The sequence below is a fragment of the Acomys russatus genome, chromosome 7, assembly GCF_903995435.1.
Source record: "Acomys russatus chromosome 7, mAcoRus1.1, whole genome shotgun sequence".
Lineage (NCBI taxonomy): Eukaryota > Metazoa > Chordata > Mammalia > Rodentia > Muridae > Acomys > Acomys russatus.
Window position 1 is genome coordinate 16,655,229 of NC_067143.1, and position 16,654 is coordinate 16,671,882.

The 16,654-nt window shown below is 43.7% G+C and overlaps 1 protein-coding gene across 1 annotated transcript in view; it reads left to right on the plus strand.

Annotated features, from left to right (window-relative positions):
• The window catches only part of Atp10a (ATPase phospholipid transporting 10A (putative)), a 173,853-nt gene extending 157,827 nt beyond the window's left edge, over nt 1-16,026 (plus strand). The window contains exons 14-21 of the mRNA XM_051148651.1: nt 480-804; nt 3,075-3,151; nt 4,771-4,896; nt 9,026-9,226; nt 13,996-14,076; nt 14,169-14,273; nt 14,691-14,878; nt 15,023-16,026. Of these exons, the coding sequence (XP_051004608.1) occupies nt 480-804; nt 3,075-3,151; nt 4,771-4,896; nt 9,026-9,226; nt 13,996-14,076; nt 14,169-14,273; nt 14,691-14,878; nt 15,023-15,644 (1,725 nt within the window). The 3' untranslated portion in view covers nt 15,645-16,026. The remainder of the gene's footprint in view (nt 1-479; nt 805-3,074; nt 3,152-4,770; nt 4,897-9,025; nt 9,227-13,995; nt 14,077-14,168; nt 14,274-14,690; nt 14,879-15,022) is intronic.
• Nucleotides 16,027-16,654: the final 628 nt, after the last annotated feature.

Consider the following 16,654-nt stretch of genomic DNA (forward strand, 5'->3'; position numbering starts at 1 on the left):
CTCAGATCCAGTTTGGGAAGGGCACGAGTAGTTAAAAAAAAAACCCAAAACATTAATTGGACTTCTTTTTTTTTCTTTCTTTGTTGAAATGGAGAATTTCTATATAATCAAAGGCTTTGAAAGTGCTTTGTTCACCACTGTTGATGGCTTAGTACAAGGCAGGAAGGTTTAGTAAAGGCCCCAGAGAACTGTAGAACCTTCAGCATCTGCATACTGTCAGGTATAGCAGTAATGGAGCCACACCTAAGAAAGTGAACATTGTCCATTTCAACTTCAGCACACCAGCACATCCTGTGGAAGCTTAGCACTTCCTCTCCCATGCAGGAAGTTATCCTCTCCAGCTGAACTTCATTTTCTGGAATCTAAAGAGCCATGCACGACAGCCAAATGCCCTAGAAGGACTTCTGCTTGGGGTGTTGAGGCAGATAGCAAGGGTCAGTGACATGACTCTACTGAAATGCATTGCATGTCAATTTCAGGAAGCATGTGCAGCCCTGCTGGACCAATGCCTCCACTACGTGCAGACCAGAAACTCCCGAAGCAATCCTCAGAACACTGAAAGCAATGTGAGCGTGGGATTCTCTTTCAACCCAGCCTCCACATCCACTGCCTCCAGCCCCAGCCCAAGCCTTGTCATTGATGGGAGAAGTCTGGCCTATGCCCTTGAGAAAAGCCTGGAGGACAAATTTCTCTTCCTTGCCAAGCAGTGTCGCTCTGTCCTCTGCTGCCGATCGACCCCTTTGCAGAAGAGCATGGTGGTAAAGCTGGTCAGAAGCAAGCTCAAGGCCATGACCCTGGCCATAGGCAAGTACTTAGGCTAATACCTCAGGGCCTGACCCTGCAGCTGACTTATTTAGCCACTCCCTCTCAATGTGACCTGAATTTCTGATCCTCTTCCATCTTACACTATGAAATAAGAGAAGCTTTATTCACCTGTTTCCATTTACAGTAGTATACCCAGTGTGGTAAAGTGGAGTATTCTAGACATCAAACATAGATCAAAGAGTCACAAGGCGTGGTAAGAAGACAATTTGGCGTGTAGACTACTTCTTAGGAGACAGGACTTTAGATACCTACCACACAGTTCAGCCACAGTGACGTCCTATGTTAGCACATGTTGACTTAGTAAAGGCCTTTTTCGAGGACTTTGAGTTGTCACATGTATCTTGGGGTTAAGGCTTTATGATGTTCTAAGGACCCAGACTACCCCAACCACAAGCCTCAGTGACTCTTCTCAGCTGAGTTTTGTAGACTATTCTGAGACAAGCATCTCAGCAAATACATCCAAGACAGCATATACATCCCTTTCAAGACAACACCATTTTGTATCATTGAAGGACTATATCTAACATTATTTTTTCCTTGCAGGAGCTCTTAGCTGAGGACCCTCCTAGATTCCTCTCCAATGACAGGGTGGAGGTTACTTAACACCTCCTTAGGGAAGCATCTCTTCCCATTTCTGAATTGGCTACAGTCTCCAGCACAGGCTTAGCCACTTCCTTGTGAGGGTGAGGAAGGCAGTACCTACCATAACATTATAAGTATGATTCATCCCTGGGAAGGAGCTCAGTGATAAGGTATCTTTACCAGTTGGTCAGTCACCAGTCACTTATATTTATAGTATAATTTAAAGACAGTCTGTGGTATTAATCTCTTTTGCCACAGGCACTAAACCCACTAGGAAGAAGCCAGCATTAAATGTGAGACCTTAGTGGCCATCATCTGAGCACCCTAAGAGTTATGGAGAGCCATAATATCCAGTAAAGAGAATGCACAGATAGATGAGGATATGTGCTCAGATGGCATGAGCAGAGTGTTCAGCTTGCCTCCCCTGGTCCAAGTTGAGGGAAGGTAGCATCTACTCCAGGGAAGGACAAGCTACTCTCCCATTAGAACATCATATCATTTCTCAGACCATGTGCCCCAGTCTTAAAAAGCCAGCAGTTTAGATTTAGAGAGCCCCACTGTGCATCATAACTTATTTTTAATGGAGCTTTATGGGAAGGTAGAGAGAGTTCATTGCCTCACAAAATTTTAACTCAACAAGTACTAACTGTTGAGTTTAGCCCAATTAAAAAAAAAACAATAAACTCACAAGGAAGAGACACCCTAATCCAGACCTGAGATATACCTAGGTAATCCAACCTACACAGAAGGTTGAGACAAAAGGATTGCATTTAAGGCCAGCCTTAAGAGTACATAGTAAGTTCCAGGCCATTATGACAAACTCAGTGAGATGCTGTCTCAAAATAAAAAGCAAAAAGAGTACTTGGGATATAGGTCAGTTGCAGAATACTTGTGAAAACCCTAGGTTTGTTTTTCAAATTAGGGGAAAGGCAGGAATAAAAGGGACAAATTATAACCATATCATGAGTTACTCTGACTTTTGTATACCTACATCTTTTATTTTTATAGCTTGACATGTCTGCTTTGCCTTGGGTTATTCTGAGTCTAATTCTAGGAATGGTCACTATTGTCTCAGCTGTAATGGCTGTTTGTTTTGACATCCCAAAGAAGTCAAGGTCTCTGACTTCTTGTTTTAACATTCATCAATCAACAGCTGATGGGGCAAATGGAAATTTTCTTTGCTATGCCTCAAAGAAACAAAAACAGATAGTGGTTAATTCACTGGGGGTAATCAATGTGCATAAAATGCTGAAGAGAACTCAACCTGCTCCATGCAGTGAGAAAATTGTTATGGTGACTATGAGTTTGAGCCGTCCTGATGCCCTGATTCACTGCAACAGAGATGAAGATGATGATGGCTTTTCTTATTGTGCTAGACATCACATTGAGGATGTTTTCTGTGTATATCCAGTCAGTATAGAGCCCACTGAATAAGATGGTAGCTAAGTGCTTGCTGCTTTGTGGGATAGCTTGATATGACTGGCAGTTCCATGTGGGACTATGCCAAATTCGGATCAGTTATCTCAGCTTTCCCAGGAAGTTGCTCTTTCTGCCTTTTCCACGATCTTTCTCATAGAACTCAGTCCAGCAGGAACCCAAAAGGCTCAACATGTCTTTGTAATTCTATGCATCTCAGAATCAATTCTTCCTGCCTGTGTTGTTTTTAGGTGATGGGGCCAATGATGTCAGCATGATCCAGGTGGCAGATGTAGGCGTGGGGATCTCAGGCCAGGAGGGCATGCAGGTAAAAGACCAATTGGGCTGTCCTGTAGGACCAAATGGCCCTTCTTGGCCTCTTATCCTATCATTTCACAAGTTTTCACACCTGTCTCTGGCCTCTGATGAAGCTGAAGGATTTGCCTTCAGTATGGGCCAGTGCTTACCTTCTGCCAAGCCACTAGAAGCTGAGATAAATTGTCATTCTGTTAATGAGGCCACATGCAGTAAACATCTTTGCCTGTGTCAACACACGTATATTTTGGGAAACTCTGACTCTAAGAGCCAAGGTGAGTCATGGCCTCCTCTGGCTCTTTCCAGGAGGCATTTCTGTTTACTATTGCTCAACAGTAGCTATACTCTGTACATGCTGCCTCATGACACTGTTGGGACCCAACACCACTCTGAAGATGGAGTGTAGTCATCCTGACTCCTGTGGAAGTTCCTTCTGTGCTTTTCATTTGTCTCTGTGTCAGTTCTGAATGTTCCAGAAGTTGAACACACTAGTTAACTTAAAATGTGCTGATTCCGGATATAGCATTACAACAGCTTCAAACATTTAAGCAAGTTTGAGTCACATTTTTTTTTAACTTATTAAAGATTTTAGGAATCAGTTTATTCAGTGGGATTTTAAAATCATAATGTTAAGCACCATTTAATCACCATTTGTGGACCGACCACTCACTATATGCTATATGCAAGGCTGTGCAGAGAACATTCACTTTCTGGCTTCATATTAAACAGCAGTCAGATGGTAGACCTGGAAGCAAAATACAGTACAGTTGCCCCTCAGTAGCAGAGGGAGATGCTTCAAGATCAAAATCCACAGGTGAATAAGGCTCCCACATAAACTGTTATATTTGCATAAACCCTGCATACACCTACCTATATACTTTAAGTCATCTTAGATGATTGTACCCAATGCAATGGAAACACTATGCAGATAGTAGTTATACTGCGTTGTTTAAAGAGAACAATTTCTACATTTCAAATAGTTTTTCACCAAGTGTTTTACACCCGCCATCTTTTGAGTCTGCAGATTCTGTTCCCACAAACACAAAAGGCTGACTTACATGTCTAATGAGACAGATCCCAGAAGCTGAGGGGATGATACTTGGGAACCAAGTGCCCGAGTGCCAAACATGGAGAGATTGTTTTTTCCTTGTCATTTTTTAAAAAGACTGTTTATTCTCCTGGAAGAGCAGCCCAAAAATGCAGCTTCCAGGATGTCTTGATGTTTGTCTGTCTGTCTGTTACCCATCAGTTAGCTGTAGCTCATCTTTGAGGTTTGAATAGAATAGAGAAACAAGTAGTGTTGGAGTTGGAGAAAGTTGGGGGGAGCCCCATGCCTCTCTGTGTTTTGTGCCTTGTTAGGAAACAGCAGTAGAAAAGAACATTGAGAACCTTTTAAACTCATTAATCGTATATCTTGGTATTGGAGGCATTAAATAGTTCTAGAAAGTAGCATCCTAGGGCAACAGTGCGTACTGAGTGGTTTTCCTTTTTAATTAAAGAAGTTAATACGACAAAGCCACCCTTAGCACTGTGTTTGAAACTGGATGTTTTCCTCCCCTCTTTGCTTTGCCTTGCTTTTGTTCTGTGCCAAGTGGGGCATCAACAGTGATGATAATTATTTTCCTTTTCAAGGCCGTGATGGCAAGTGACTTTGCAGTGCCACGATTCCGATACCTGGAGAGACTCTTGATAGTCCATGGACACTGGTGCTACTCCAGACTGGCCAACATGGTGCTGTATTTCTTCTACAAAAACACAGTAGGTATTTGACATGAGTCTTTAGAGTTTTTCAATTAAAAGGATCGCTACCTTCATAAAGCCAACAAACCACCACAATTTCTGGTCTGCTTCATTATTTTGGGTTTATATCAATATGATCTTAGCCTGGCCTTGTGTCCTGTAATATCTAAAGACTAACTCATGGAAAGTGAAAACAGCTGCATTGTTAAGGACTAAAGGTCTTATAAACAGGCAGGCAACACAAGAAAGTTCATATGTGACTGTATAAAGCGGCATAATGACAAGGCAAGCAGTTTCAAAGTGCTTAAATAGATAGTAAGTTGCCAACTCTGTGTTGCTATCTGACATCTGATTCCGTTCTCAATTTCTCAGCTTGTCTGCGTGTGTTTTTTAGGAGCCTTCCATTGGGCTGTCCACAGTGGGACACTGATTTGTCTGCTGTAGGCCAGGAAGATTAAAGAAAAAAGTACTCAGTAAGCTTGCAATCAGAAATTTACTTTGTCTTGCTCTATGTTGAATCATGTCTCTCAGAGGCATACACCAGGCTTTGTACAGATTGTACCTTGCTCAAAGTGAGGCTTTGAACCTAGTAAGAAATGGGCTTCCACATCCTCTTAGGCTCAGGGCAGATATACACTCTTCGAGCTAGCTTAATAGGTAGTTCCATTTAAGTCAAGACTCCCAGCCTAATGTGCTGGGAACATTTGTGTCTTTTCAGGAGCTTTGAATACAGAGCTCTTCCTGATCTCTCCTACATGGCCCTCCTGTTTAATTATAGTCCCCTCGTACTCCAGAGGCCTGCAGGATGTCCCACAGGATCATCACAGAGCTCTGACTCATTTGTAAGGTTTCTAGACACTCTCCCAAGGGGCTGCAGGACTGCTGCTCTTGGCTCTGCCTCTGGCAGCTTAAGGCTGAGTGAACCAACAAGGAGACAAACTAAACTTGGGATAAATGACCATCTAAGATTGTCCCATAAATCTTACTGTCTAGGTACCAGAATTGCAGTGTCAACAATATCTTGTGCTTTTCTGAAAAGGAATAAAATAAGTTAAAAGTCTTTGTTTTATTCCAGATGAAAACCTTCATGTGAGTACAGCTCTTTTTTTATGTTCTTAATGGTTCATTCTTGAGGCTGACACATTTTCCGTTCCTAACCTCTCCCACCCACTCACTTGCCTGATTTCCAAACTGTCTTCTAACAAATGAATACAGATGTTTGGAACTAGTCAGGACATGGCTAATTGAGTAGATTTGGAAATTAATTCAGATCAAGTTCTGCCTGGGACCACATCCAAAAAGAGTTGTGCTATTTTTTTTTTTTTTTTCTTTTGAGCTCATTTTTCCTTTCTTTAGACTCTAGTATTGAATTACTAGTATGGAGAGGCGGCTGATACTCAGAACTAGAGGATCCCACATCCCTACACAGGAGTGAATGGCCCCTGTGGAGTAGGCTAGAATGGAATGCAGCCACATTTCTTTAGGTCCTTAGTAGTGGCATCCTAAGTATAATTGCTCCTTATAGTAGGGTTTTGTTGTCTCGATAATAACCCATTAGAAGTTGAAAATATCACAAATGAAAACTACATTTAGTACACTTAAGTCATCTACTATCATAGCTTAGTGGCACAGCACACTGGAGCATTGCTATGGGGTAACCACCTGGGAGCTTCAGCTCAGAGCCACTATCCAGCGTTTCATGAGAGAATAAAGCCCAGGCAAAGATCCAAATCAAGATTCAGAGTTTTGCAGAATGCATATTGCTTTCACACCATCATTAAAAGTTTAAAAAAATCCTAAATTGAGGACCATGTCTGTTTGACTTTTTTGAGTTATAATTTTTTTTTAATCCCCAAAACCAAAACTAGGAGTTAAGCTAGTTGACCTTTGTAATTCCCAATTCAAGTTTGTCAAATTGAGAAGGCCAAAGTGGTGGCCTGAGGTGGGTACAGTCTTCTCCTGCCCTCCATCTTAAGCCTGTGCTTGTTGCAGAGCACAGGGAGGGGGAGCCTCCTGTCTTCCTTCATATAAGATGCAGAGCTTTGTTCAGAGCATTCACGCACGTGAAAAGTTCAAGGGTAATCACTCCTCTCAGAAGAAAGTCATTAGTTTTAAGAATAAATTGGCCTTTCCAATAAAGAGCAGAGAAGAACAGTTTCCATAGTAACAGAGGTGTGGGAATAAAGCTCTTTGGTACTATGGGGTGGGGGAGGCTCTCAATTATCTAAGTATTTTTTATTCCTGTTCCCTTTGACTCCATTTGCTCTACTATGACTCATAAGGCTGAGCCCACGACGATGGTGGGTGAGCAAGAGTGAGCTGTGGGAGGAAGGCAGGGGAGAAAATCAATGAAAAGCCCAAGTCTGTCGTCTGTCAGTGGTTGGTGTGGAGGGAGGAAGGTTGCGTATTAGGAAACTTAAGTCATAGATTAAACAGTACTTTGGGGGTTTAGTCATAGCTTCCACCCACATGGACTAGCATTTCTTCTGATCCTCAGAAGGCATTTTCAAGGGAAGAGACCAAAGCCGGGAAAGGTAAAGCAGCTGAGTCAAGAGCCAGAGATATAAAGCAACTCATTCAAGAGGCATGGAGAGCTGTAGCTCCAAAACCCAGACCCAGTCCTCGCTGTGCCCAGTGAGCATTCCTCCACCCTGCCACATGTCCTGTGGAGCCTGGCCCCCTACCCCCTTAGGCCAATATCATCTGTGTTTGAACAGGCTGGATTTGCGACTCATACTCTGTTCGAGTGTTTTTATTTATATCTCAAACATAAGTTTTCTGTAAATGTTAAGAGTACTTTGAGCTTGAACCTCAATGAAGGAAATAAGGACATTGAACTAGGGAGAGTGTGCCTCTGACGAGAGCCACAGCATTCCAGGGAGCTAATCTTTAAAGGTATCCTTCAATTCTCCACACACTCCCAAGCCCCATGTAGGTCTCACTGGTGTGGCATGGAAAGGGTAGAACATAAGTATAGAGGGTGATATGGTCTATGCCCGATTACACAGTGGGTGTGAGAATATGTTGTGTTTGTTTTAGTATCACCATAGTATAATAACTTAAATAAATAAGTTATAAGAGAAAAGTTTCTTTAAAAAAAAAAAATTGGAGCTCATGGTATCAAAGGTTTCAGTGAACAGACACTTGGCCCTGTTTCCTCTGGGTCTACGATGAGGCAGCCTATCATGATGGGAGCACAGTTGCTCATCCCACCGTTCTCTGAGAGGCAGAGCAGTAGGTCACCAGTTTTGTTTAAGGACTTGCCCTCACTGCCTTGACTTTTACTAGAACCACCTCTTTCAGCTTCTACTACTCTATGAACTGGGAAACAAACTATAACTCAGGGGCCTCTGGGAGACATTTATGATCAAATCCACAGTGTTTTACAAAATCTGTCAGACGGCACTCCAGCCACTGACTCTCTGACCCTGTGAAAGTGGACAGACATCCACCCAAATCCCACCACTGCTGAGCAGGTCTGAAGCTCTCTGCTTCTTACTTCCTTACCTCTGCCCTTGCACTTCCCTTATGGGTATCTTCCTCTTAAAGATGGTCTTGACAATTTTCCACTGTTCCTTTTCAAAAGTAAGGCAGAGATGGGGGGGATCAGGAATGAAAGGCTAGCCCTACTCCCACAAAAGAAAGAAGAGATAACGAAAGAATGAGAGGGGGAAGAAGAGAGGGGGGAGGGAGCTGAAAGAAAGAGGAGAGAAAAAAACAAGAGGACATGGACTCAGAGAGCTATCCTAGTAGGGTAGGTATTTGGGAAGATAGAAATAGGAAGGGCCCAGGGAAGAAGCCAGAGGCCTCTTAAAAAGTGAGCCATCCTAAGCTCCAGGCACAACTTGATTGCTTCACACTGATGGTCTCTAGCTCCTCTGGCACAAAGTCCCATCTCTCCCTGGGCCGTTCCTGGCAATTTCCAATCCCTGCTGCTGGTCTCTTGAGAACAGAAGGCTGTGCTAGAGGAGGATTGTGAGGCATGCCGACAACAAGGCTGGAAGTTAGGGCTGTCTTTGGGAGAAATCATAGCCGAGCCAGGTAACTACGGAAACTCTCTGCAGGAGTCTTGGGTCCGTTAGCTGAGTCTCTGGCAAGGACAGCCGGAAAAATAACCTGTTCTTAATGCCCCCGTTCTCTGTTGCAGATGTTTGTGGGCCTCCTGTTTTGGTTCCAGTTTTACTGTGGCTTTTCTGCATCCGCCATGATTGACCAGTGGTATCTGATTTTCTTTAATCTGCTCTTCTCATCGCTTCCCCAACTCGTGACTGGGGTGCTGGATAAAGACATTCCAGATGACATGTTGCTGAGAGAGCCACAGCTTTACAAGAGTGGCCAGAACATGGAGGTAAGCCCACCTGTCTTTACTTCCATCCTCTGGCCCACCACTTTCCTTTTCACCTTCCAGAATGTGAAATTCTCCCAAAATCCCTAGTAATAGACACCTGAGAACAGTGTTGAAATTTTAGAATGGATGCTATTAGACTCTGTGATACATAGTGCTAGCTTTACTTTGCTATAACAATATCTATCTGTCTGTCTATCTATCTATCTATCTATCTATCTGTCTATCTATCTATCTATCTATCTATCTTGAAAGAATTAACTTACAAGGGAAAAGATTGTTTTCATATATGGTTCTGGCAGCTGAAGTTCTAGGATCAGACAATCCCATTTGGGCTTCTGGTTGGCATGCCTGCAATGGTGGAGCAAACTGCACATGTCAGGAACCAGAAAGCAACCAGAACCACTCTGCAGCATGGCCCCAGTGACTTAAGGACCTACTAAGCTCCACTTCCTGAAGGTTTTGTCATCCGCCCCCCCCTCCCCCGTCACCCTGCAAGTATCACTCTTGGCACGAAGTTTCACTACACATGTTTTGGGGACATCCTAGATGAAAGCCATTGCATTCATGAAGTGTGTCAAGTAAAAACCTCTCCAGTTCAGCTTTCTCCGGGAACCCAAGAAAAGTCTACGTCAGATCTGACTGACTTACAGGTGATACGCAATTTTTCTAAAGCAGGCAAAGAAAAGCAAAGTGTCACTTTTAACATGAATTAAGATATCAAACTCAAAGGGAAACCACTGAGTAAGCAGACAAATGAAATTTCTGCTTACATCAGTATAACCTGTTTGGCAAACCGATGGCTAGTTGTCCCAGCCATCCCTGACAGTAAACCATGTATGCTTCTCTTTTACCAGTTTAGTTTTTACATGTGCAGAAAGAATGCAACACCTTATTTCTTTTGCAGAGTGTCTAACTCAGAACATGTTTGCCTCATGTTACCTTCCTATGGCTACTCTACTGACACTGAGTTCCCATAGGAACAGGCTTCACAGCTCAGGAGGCAGCTCATTAGAAACCGAAGGGGTTTCTGGGTGCTATATGTGGTCTTGACAGGATTCCCATCCATGATGGTTTACTGTCCTCAGCCAGCCACGAACAAGACACCCTAAGCTTGTCATGTGTGTGAGGTAACCAGTGAGAATGTCACCAACACTTCACTTAGGTGCTGATAAATTCTCCTCTTGTCTCCTGTGTGTATCTTGCGCTGGCCAAACAAAGCCTCTGTCAGCTACTTGAGGACTTACTAGGCTGCTACTGAGGGGATCCCGGGGTCCTGGTTACTTCTTCAAATACAGGTTTGTGTTACTCGGGAATTGGAACACTCTGTGTCAAAGTCATTTTTGCCATGAGTATAGAGTTGTCATGGTGTGCTTGTCATTATTATAACAAAATGCGTAAGTCAGTATTTTAGTTACCTCTCTATTGCTGTGACAAAACACCATGACCAAGGCAACTTTTCCAAAGAGTTTATTAGGTATTTGAGGTTTCAGAAGGTGAGTCCACAGCCAACTTGGTAGAGAACATGGCAGCAGGCACACTTGCTCCAAGGCCATACCTCCCAACAGTTCCACCAACTGGAGACCAAATGTTTAAATATTTGAGCCTATAAGGATCATTTCCGTTCAAACCACTACAGCCAAATTATTTAAGTTAAAAAAAAAAAACTAAAGAAAAGTAGTTTGTTTTGACTTATAGTCCTGAAGGTCCTGAAGAGCTGCATCTGGTGATGGATTTGGTGTAGACAGGGTCTGAAAGCATGGCATGGCAGGGCAGTCATGAGAATGCATCTCTTCTGGTCTCTTTCACATAAGTCAGTCACAGGTAGCTTCTTCCCAGGGGTTTTATCCTGTGTCCGAAAGGCCATCAAGTTTCCACCCTGTAAATATTTCTCTTTTGTTTGTTTATTTGGTTTGGTTTTTCAAGACAGGGTTTCTCTGTATATCCCTAGCTGTCCTGAAACTTACTATATAAACCAGGTTTGGTCAAACTCAAGAGTTCTGCCTGCTGTGCCTCCTGGTACTAAAGTGAGCACCACTTCCACTCAGCTATCTCTCTCTTATGTTTCCTGGTGAGGATTAAGCATCAGTAAATAACTGAAACCAAATCAAAACCAGAGTAAAAGTTTCTTTGTTTATGAAAGTTTGGAGAGATGCCTTGATGGTTAAGAGCACTTTCTGCTCTAGGCAGTGCATTACAAATCCTGCAGATATGCAGGTGAAAACATTCATACACATAAAATAAAAATAAATAATTCTAAATATCCTCTAACAAACATCCATCATTTCATTTAAAAATTCAAGGCTCTTTAAGAGTCGAGTTTTTTTTTTAGCATTTTCAAATATTTATTCATTCATTCATTCATTCATTCATTCATTCATTTTACATCCTGGTTGTATTCTCCTCCCTCCTCTTCTCTCAGGACCACTTCTTTCTCTACCCCCTCTCCCATACTCTTCAGAAAAGGAAAGCTCCCACTACCCACGTACCTCAGCTCATCAAGTTGTATCAAGATTGAGTGCATCCTCTTCCCTTGTGGCCTAGCAAGGCAGTCCTGCCAGGGGGGTAGTGATCAAAAAGCAGGCAACAGAATCCATGTCAGAGACAGCCCATGTTCCCCTTACTAGATGACTCACATGAAGCCTGAGCTGTCCATTGTCTACATCTTTGTAGGGGGCCTAGACCCAGTCCATACGTGGTCCTTGGTTGGTATTTCAGTCTTAGCAAGGCCCTCTGGGTCATAGTTGGCTCTGTTGGTCTTATTGTGGAGCTCCTGTCACCTTGTGGTTCTGTTCTCCTTCTCCCCTGCACCCAACACTTTTCTGAAAGTCTCCTGTACTTCACCCAATGTTTGCCTGTGAGACTCAGCATCTGTTTTTGAACTGCTGCTGGATGGAGCCTCTTGGGGGACAACTCTTCTAGGCTCCTGTCTGCACACATAGCAGAGTTTCATTAATAGTGTCAGAGTTGGCTCTCTCTCATGGGTGTGCCTTGGGTTGGGCAAGGCATCGGTTGGACATTCCCTCAATCTCTGCTCTATCTGCTCTATCTTTATCCCTACACATCTTGAAGGCACGGTAATTTTGGGGTCAACATTTTCGTGGGTGGACTTGTGTTCCTTTCCCCCCGACTAGGAGTCCTGTCTAGTTAGTGTCCTCTTCAGTCTCCATGGCCCCTGTTACTTAAAGGTTCAGCTAGAAACCCCTTATATCCTCCTAGAAACCTACTCTGACTTAGGTTTCCATCTTGTCAGAGAGAGGCTGACCCCACTAACAGTTTTTCTTTTCTCTGCATGCCTTCTGTTCTCCCACTCCTACTCCCCAGGTCTGATCTTATAGTCTTTCTAAAGGACCATAAAACCTTTTCAAAGTGGAAGGAGGGCCCAGATTGGAGTGGGGGTGGGGTAGTTCAGGAGGAGGTTCAGATCAGGAGACAGGCCCAAAACTTCAGCCGTTCTTTGCTGATGAAAAGTTCCCATGGAATATACCCAGAAAATGCCCTACCACACAGCAGGGACATATGCTCAACCATGTTCATAGCTGCTTTATACATAATAGCCAGAACATGGAAACAGCCTAAGTGTCCCTCAGTAGAAGAATGGACTAAGAAACTGTGGTACCTTTACACTATGGAATACTACTCAGCTACTAAAAACAAGGAATTCTCAAAATTTGTGGACAAATGGATTGATCTAGAAATTATCATAATGAGTGAGTTCAAAAAGAGACAAACGGTATATACTCACTTATATCAAAACACTAGTCCAAGGGATATGTACCATGAAAAACTTTACTTACCAAGAAAGTGGGTCAGAGGAGAGGACATCCTATTGAGACTTTAGGCGAGAGTAACATGGAAGAATGGGGAAATAGTAGGACCCACAGGGTCCTGGAAACCTACAAGAAGAACTTTATGACAGGCATATCTGGGTCCTGGGGTCCTCCTCAAATTAAGGCACCAGCCAAGGAGAATATAGGCAGTAAGCTTCGAACCCCTACCAAGACCTAGCCGACGAACATGATATTCTCCACCGTTGAGTGGAGAGTGAGATCTGACTCTCACACGAACTCTGGAGCCCTTTTTCTGACCATGTCCCCTGGATGGGGAGGCCTGGTGGCACTCAGAGGAAGGATAGCAAGTTACCAAGAAGAGACTCGATATTCTAAGAGCATATATAGGGGGAGGAGGTCTCCCTCAATCACAGACATAGGGGAGGGGAGAAGGGGGGAAGTGGGAGGGAGGGAGGAATGGGAGGAAACAGGGGAAGGGCTAACAATTGAGATGTAATATGAATAAATTAATAAAAAAATGTAAAAAAAAAATAAAAACAAAAAGAAAAAAAAAAAAAAAAAGAAAGAAAGAAAAGTTCCTTTGTAAGGATTAGTAAGCAGTGTCTTTTTTTTTGTTCCTGGAAAGTTCATGAATATGGACTATACTGACATCATTTCTACCCTTTCTTCTTCTCCCTTCCAACTCCACCCATGCTTCTCCACCCAGCCCCACTCCCTTTAAAATTCATGGCCTCTGCTGACCTATACCTATATGGCTCATACTCCTGATTTAAAGGCTCCCAGTGACCCAGCTACCTACTCCTCTGTGAACCTGCCTGTTTTGATTTCTTATCCACTATGTTGGAGCCTTGCTCTTCTCACATCCTGAAACAGTACATTTTCCTCCAGTTTTTTGCCTAAGTATTTAGGTTATCCCATGGTCAAAAATTCCTTGGAAGAGACAAAAACTTCTCTCTAATCCCTCTTGTTTCTGTGTCCAAGGAATACAGTCCACAAGCATTCTGGTTAAATATGGTGGATGCTGCCTTCCAGAGCCTGGTGTGCTTTTTCATTCCTTATCTGGTAAGTAGGAACCCAGCATAGGCTTTTTCCCTCAGCTGCCTCTAGGTACCTATGGGCACATAGAACTTGGCCATTTTGCTTCTGTCTTTCAGGCCTACTATGACTCCGATGTGGATGTATTTACCTGGGGGACCCCAGTCACAGCAATAGCACTGTTCACCTTCCTGTTGCATCTGGGTATTGAAACCAAAACCTGGGTGAGAGCCACGGGGAAGGTCATATTCCAAAAGGGACTGGTAATGTGGGTCACATACTTCCCAGCACATGTTTTGCACACACAGGAGGCTACAAAGCTGCCCTAGCTATGTGATGAGAAGGAACATGACACCTACTCAAAGCTATTGGCCTAGGAAAGGGAACAGCCCACCACCTAGTTTCTTGAGCAGCTCTTATCTGCCTGCCTTGTCTCCTTTCCTGCCATGCCCCTGCTTTGCCCTCTCATCCTCACACTCGTGTCCGAGGCTGTTCCACTAAGGCCAACCAGCCACCAAAGTCAAGAGTCTTCACTAAGACCTGGAAGGCACACCCTTAGCCATGCCTGACAAACTCATGCTGCTGTCGCTGTTGCCACTGTTAATGCGAAGTAAAAGCCCTTTGTCTCTGCTTCCTTTTAGACCTGGCTCAACTGGTTAGCCTGTGGCTTCAGTACCTTTTTGTTCTTCTCCGTGGCTCTGATTTACAACACCTCCTGTGCCACATGCTATCCTCCATCTAACCCTTACTGGACCATGCAGACGTTACTGGGTGACCCTCTGTTTTACTTGACTTGTCTCATCGCGCCTGTTGCTGCATTGCTGCCCAGGTAAGTGCCAGAGTCGGGACGTCCAAGTGATAAACAATTGCAGCACACACCCCTTGGCCTCACTCTGCCTTGGACCTGTATGAGTCTCATGAAGCTAAGTCATAGCCCAGGGAATCTGATTCTTTTTTCATATATTCTTTCTAGATTGTTTTTCAAAGCCCTCCAGGGGAGCCTTTTCCCCACCCAACTCCAGCTGGGACGCCAGTCGGCCAAGAAATCCTCCAGCAAATTCCATGTTCTTAAAGAGACTTTCACTCAGGGACAACCACCTGGAGATTCAGAAACTGAGCTTTCAGAAAGGAAGACCATGGGAGGACCCTTTGAGTCCCTTCCCAGGGATTGTGCCTCCCAAGCTTCCCAGCTCACACAGCAACTGGCCTGCTCCCCAGAGGCTAGCGGGGAGCCCAGTGCAGTGGATACAAACATGCCATTAAGAGAGAACACCCTGCTCGAAGAACTGGGCACTCAGGCCTCAGGGTCCTCGATGCACAGGGAGGCTATTTCAGAGGAGCATCCTGGGGACTCCAAGAGGAAACACACCAGTGCTATTCAGGCAGCCCCTTTGTCGTCACTCTTCCATCTGCCCAGCTTTGGCTCACTCAACTGGATCTCCTCACTATCACTGGCCAGTGGGTTGGGAAGTGTCTTGCAATTGTCCAGAAGTAGTTTACAGGTGGAAAAGCGGGATGGTGAGTTCCTGTCCAATCCCTCACAGCCAGATCAGGACCTGCACAGCTTACAGGGACAAGTCACGGGCTACTTCTAGCATCACCTCCAAAGGGCCATACCCAATTGTGGTGACAAAGAAATCCTTGAAATGGCCTTTTTTTATTATGATGAAACAGATGTTAATGTTATTTATGTTTATTATTTGCACAGAAGAGTTCTAGAAAGATGTATTTTTTAATTGTTTCCAAGACAAATATAGGAAACCAGAGGTACCAAAAAAGAAAGTTTATTTTTTAAAGTTCTAAGTAGAGTATACTGATGAAAAATAAGAACACATATCTTTATCTATATATAAAGTTTAAAGAAGAGTGTCTAGATTTATTTTTTTTTTTCATCTCATTTTGTAAAGAAAAGCAATGTGCTTTGTTTTCTCAGCACTCATGGCCCTTGCTTTCTGTAGGCAGGCATAAATGTGTGACTACTACTACTACAGTGAACCCTGGGGTGGCTGTGGTGGGTGTGGAAACAAGACAGGGAGGAAAGAAGACAGAAGGGAGGGTATGTGGCCTTTGAGGCAAATTCCTTCATTGGCTTCCAATGTTACCACATCAAAAAGGAAAGTGAAGCCTTAAGAAAAACTCATGTGAAGTTCCTGACAACACTCAGTTCTGTGCAGGCATTTCATAAAGTTCACCTCATAGGTATGACAGCTCCAGTGTTGTGTGTATTTCTTGCTAAAATCACCACAAGCAATAAACAACCTCCACTTTATAAAAAGAGTGTCTGGCAGCCCCTGCTGTATAAAGATACTGATGTATGACTTAAGTGGGTTTTTTCTGAAAACTGTGGGGACACCTCCTGATCCAAGTCCTTTCAGACACCGAAGAAAACTGTAATGAAGGGACAGGGCCAGATAACTGGTTACCTCAGTCTCCCTGCACCAGGCCATGGGCACCAGCCAGACTTTAACAACCAAACCCTTATGCATTTTGAGTAATTACCTTCAAGCTTTTGTGTGATGAGCTCTCATATCTCCTCATCCAAAAGGGATAGGGAGAAGGGAAGTGGTTAAAACTAATGACAAACTCTAGTATCTCAAGGACAATA